General features: G+C 41.1%; 1 protein-coding gene across 1 annotated transcript; it reads left to right on the forward strand.

Annotated features, from left to right (window-relative positions):
* The first annotated feature begins 946 nt into the window (after window positions 1–946).
* On the forward strand, window positions 947–4,331 carry LOC137301990 (probable G-protein coupled receptor 139). The gene is made up of 2 exons (XM_067971704.1): window positions 947–1,043; window positions 3,436–4,331. Exons 1-2 carry the CDS (start codon window positions 947–949, stop codon window positions 4,329–4,331), a joined length of 993 nt encoding a protein of 330 aa, XP_067827805.1.
* Window positions 4,332–4,908: the final 577 nt, after the last annotated feature.

The raw sequence follows: 4,908 nt of genomic DNA on the forward strand, positions 1-4,908 counted from the left end.
TGAGAATGGCAATGAAAGGCTTTTGCTTGAATAGTCTGTCGGCCAGCTCTCTCAATTTTGGCTCAGGTGCCCAGGTGTGAGTGAGGATGACTTTTCAGGGTCGACTATGCTTGGTTTGCCTTTGTCTTTGTCGTGTCCTGTGCTTAGTGGTCCGACGACTGGTGGTCTGCCCGGTTTGATTCTTATTATGATTTTTTTGTACCAGGATTAATAATGAATCACACTGCTGTGTGTCTGTAGTCAAATAACGTCCCAGACCAGGTAAGGACTGCAGCTTTCTTTCCCTAAAGGCATTAATGAACCAGGTGGGTTTTTACCACAACTGTAAAGTTTCATGGTCACCATTACTGACACTAGTTTTTTTATTCCAGATTTTATTTAATTAACAGAATTTAAATTCCTCAGCTGATCTGGCAGAATGTGAACTCATCTCTCCGGATTATTGGTCAAGGCCTTTGTATTACTAGTCCATTAACATACCCAAAATGCTAGTGTAATTATTCATTTTCACCTCCTTAATCCACTATTCCAATGCCTTTCTGATCGGCTTCCCATCCTCTACCATCCATGAAATTCTGATCGTGCGAAACTCAACTGCCCATATCGTATCAGCGACCTAATCCCAATCCAACGCGAATTGCGGACAATACAACGTATTGTGGTACTTGTATGCCTGGAAGAAGGTGCAGCATTTAACCTGGCCTCCGGGGCTTTATCTGAATGGAAATTATGTTGTTCTTGTTAGAGATCTTGGAGTGAGAGTTGTTGACTTCATCTGTTTGTTCAGTGACTGTAATTAAACCCAGTCAGCACGGGACCTGATTTTCTGACCGGTTGAATTCTCTCTGCTATAATTAAGGAAAATCCACTGTATGTGTCAATCGGAGAATTGATCCCAGCATTAGGACCAACCATCGAATCATCGCTTCTGACGGAAGGGGAAACAATGTCTCTCAGTTTTCTGATCAAGCTCCAGATTCTATGGGCGATTAATGACATACAAAAGATTTACTTCCCCATCCTGGCTGCGTTCGGTGTCCCGGGTAAGTTACTATCTGCACCTGGTACTTCAGGAAGCCGAGTTTAACTGTATGTTGCATCTCAGTCCGCCTGTCCAGCTCTTTATTTTATTACTTTCCCTACATTACAACAGTGAAGTTGTGAATGGCGTCAGCAAAATTCAATTCTTTCTTACTTTCTTTCCATTGCTCTTGTGTGTCTTTGATAATGGCCCATGCTCCACTGATGTGAATTTACATTCATTGGTGTCATTTCCATGAAAATTGTGTGCATAATGGTCATTATAAGTAAGATTTCAGGCGATCTTATTAAGGTCCCGGTGTTCTTTCTGAATACAGCACAAACCATGTGATTGGTTAATTCTCTGAATTAAAAGTTTGCATTCTGCTGTAAATACTGAGTACGAGTGTCAGGTGAGAAAAGTTTTGGCAGGATATATTTAGTTTTTTTGTTGTACAAATCGCTCCTACCAGATAAATGACAATGCATTGATGATCCAATCTGGTTCAGCGCTCTCGCTTTCCATCGTTTCATCTTCTCGTTGGTGTCACTGTTTCTGAGTGACTCAGTTAGAAAGGTAAAGTGAGCTGCTGTTTATTTTTATTCCGATCATTTAAAGCATGTATTTCTAAAAAAAAATTGTATTGATAATCTAATCCCGTGCCTGTCTGGTACAGTTTTTCGTATCTCTGATCAGGATCCACAGTCATTTTAAGGAGCCTATTCTGATTGTGAACTCACTCGATATTTTATGTGTCTTATTCCCTGTATGAATTGGAAGCTTATTCAATTCACACCACCGAATGAAAAGAGCAAGGTTAACACTACTTGACTAGAATTCAGATTGATATGAAATCGCAGGTTGATGTATTATATTGCCGGTCATATTATTCCACTTTCTAAAGTAAATTATTGTTTTTACAAGTATTACCTGCAATGTAATTCGAAAACTTGCATGCAGAATTGATTACATTAGACGATCATTTTCCACCTTTGTATTTTTGGTGGGGAGCATCACACATGACCCTGAATATCCAATTGCCGATCATGGAGCTTAGCGTGACTGTAACTCCGTTCATCCAATGATTGACCTTTGGGATCAAGAAGGAGAGTATCAGATTGGGCCTCACTTCCATTATATAAAACAGGCAGGAATTAAAATATATAATATTTTAGACAAAGAGCAGAAAAGTGGAACAACTATCTCTTGACTAGATAATATAGACCACGACAGGCTGTTTCTGTTATATCTTGTCCGGAACAGTAGAACCAGAGGACGCAGTCTGCAATTGAACGGTGTGGGAGGGGGTGGGGGCGGTGGTGGGGGGAGTGGCGGAGGTGAATTCAAAGCTAAGCTGCAGAAACAATATTTCCGTGTTTGAGTAACCAATCTATGGAACAGGTTGCTTAACGAGACGGTGGAAGCAGTTCGTGTTGATTCATTCAAAGACAAATTACCTAGGCTTCTTTCAGAAAATAACATTTTGTGTACAGTGGAGGAGTAATATGAGACATGACGTACGGTAAATGTAACGTGATTGGGAGGGAAAAGGTGATATTGGATTTATGGTTCTCAAATGTTTCCAGCACTGGGTCATTCCTCACCTTATGTCTCGGTCTTTAGTATATTAATTGATAGAGATAAATTGCTATGATGAGTCACCAACTCTATTGTCATTGTATCATGCGATTTGCAGGTACGTGGAAGGCGAACTCGATGGACCTTGGTGTTTTTTTTTCTTCTAGCAATTTGCATGTTTCTACATTCCTATCTCTTGTGCACATTACAAGCATTGGATGGGAAAGTTTGATTTGTGTCATTGTACAGATGCTCTTCATGCCTTGAACAAGTGACAATAATCAATGTATGAACACAGGCAATGGGTGTTGTTCGCTTACTATTCGTTGAAAAGGGCACCAGCGATTCGACCATTCCTCCTCCTCCCAGGGCTCTTCTATCACCGCCCACCTCAGAACATTGAAGTCACTTGTATCACCCCAGCAGCTAACACACACACGCTGCAATTCAATCCCCGCAAACGGCCAATCTTTTCCTCTCCGTCTTGCTCAGGTGCAAGTTAGGATCTCACTTTCCGAATGGTTGCTTTGTATTCATTCGAAACTTAATTTCTGTTTTTAAACATATTGAATTTGATCCCATTGCTTCATTATTTGCCGATTCATTGCTCTGATTAGAAACCCTGTCTCCAGGACGCCCCGTCACAGCTAAAATAATCGGATTCCAATATTGGACCCAAAGCCAAGCTGCAAATTTCTTGGCGGATTTCAGTTTATTGTGAAGAACATTAATGTCCCTGTTCTATAACGTGCTCCTTTATTGCACTGGAAACGCATCAAATTAGTTTTTTTTTCCTGATTCTATTGAATCATTTTCCTATTTTGTCTTACTTACAGTTAACGTGGTGACGATTGTGATCCTGTCTCGGGGAAAGTGCGGTCTCTCCAAATGTGTCACTCGCTACCTCGTGGCCATGGCAGCGGCAGATCTACTGGTCGTTATAATCGATCTGATATTAAGACAGATTCCTATTATTTATCGGGAACAATTTAGTTTTCTGCGGGTAATTAGAATGTGTAATATCCACGCCGTCCTGCTTTATGCAGCCACAGACTGTTCTGTCTGGTTCACGGTCACTTTCACCTTTGATCGATTTGTGGCCATTTGTTGCCAGAAGCTGAAAACTAAATATTGCACCGAGAAGACGGCGGCTGTGGTTCTCGGAACAGTGACTGTGCTGAGCGGCTTGAAGAACATTTTATGGTATTTTCTGTACACAAATGAGTATTGGCTTTCTAATAGTCCATGGTTTTGCCGTGTGTCACGCGGTGTAGCACATTCGCTGGTCTGGACGATCATTGAATTAATGCATTATATTTTAACACCATTTATTCCATTTCTCTTGATTGTACTGTTCAATGTATTAACGGTCAGACACATTTTAGTGGCCAGCAGAGCCCGCAGGAGACTTCGGAGTCCGAACAGTGGCGAGTGTCCCAGTGACCCAGAGATGGAGAACCGAAGGAATTCCATCATTTTATTGTTTGTAATATCGGGGAATTTCATCCTGTTATGGGTGGTGTTTACTGCGTGTTCTATATTGAGACGGTTGGATTATTTGGGATATCCTGTACCATTGCCCACGTTTGTACGAGAAATCGGCTTCATGCTGCAGCTTCTGAGTTGCTGCACGAACACTTTTATTTATGCAGTGACCCAAAGGAAATTCAGAGAGGAGTTGAGGAATGGAGTGAAATATCCCCTCGCAATGATGGTCAAATTAATTAGATGAGAAGAAAAATAAATGAAAATAAGGAAATGGCAGACTTGTTCAATAATTACTTTGTGTCAGTCTTCACAGTAGAGGAAGAGGATAATACACCTGACATTCCAGGGAAACTAATGATGAATCAAGGACTGGAACTCACCAATGTTAAGGTAATCAAGAAAACAATATGAGAAACAATAATGGGCCGGATTGTGGTCTAAACATTTCACTGAGGCTCACAAGGCTCAACGTATTTATATGGAAATCGGAAAGCTGCTGCTGGCGAGCACACATGCGCAGTTACAAGCGCAAATGCAGAAGTTACTGTCGGAAATGAGATGCTCCTCCAAAAACTGCACCAAATCGATGCCTCGCCGTTTGGCTCCCCGTTCTAACGTATTGAACCACCTGAAGTTCCTGTACTGATTTTGCAGCTTCAGACTAAACTCGCCAACAAAAGGAAAGTCAAGTCATTTCAAGTCGAAGTCGCTTTAAACGGCGAGGTAAGTCTTAATTACTGCTGAACAACCTCTCTGACACTTAAAATTAACTTTTACAACTGTGGAGTATATGTACTTCTGAATGTATTTATTGATGGACG

The sequence above is a fragment of the Heptranchias perlo genome, chromosome 35 (genome assembly GCF_035084215.1).
Source record: "Heptranchias perlo isolate sHepPer1 chromosome 35, sHepPer1.hap1, whole genome shotgun sequence".
Lineage (NCBI taxonomy): Eukaryota > Metazoa > Chordata > Chondrichthyes > Hexanchiformes > Hexanchidae > Heptranchias > Heptranchias perlo.

Excerpts from the sequence above, each read along its gene's own strand:
- LOC137301990 (XM_067971704.1), top strand. The coding sequence starts at position 947 with ATGTCTCTCAGTTTTCTGATCAAGCTCCAGATTCTATGGGCGATTAAT. Across the intron at positions 1,044-3,435 it reads GGCTGCGTTCGGTGTCCCGG|TTAACGTGGTGACGATTGTG; the intron begins GTAAGTTACTAT and ends TCTTACTTACAG.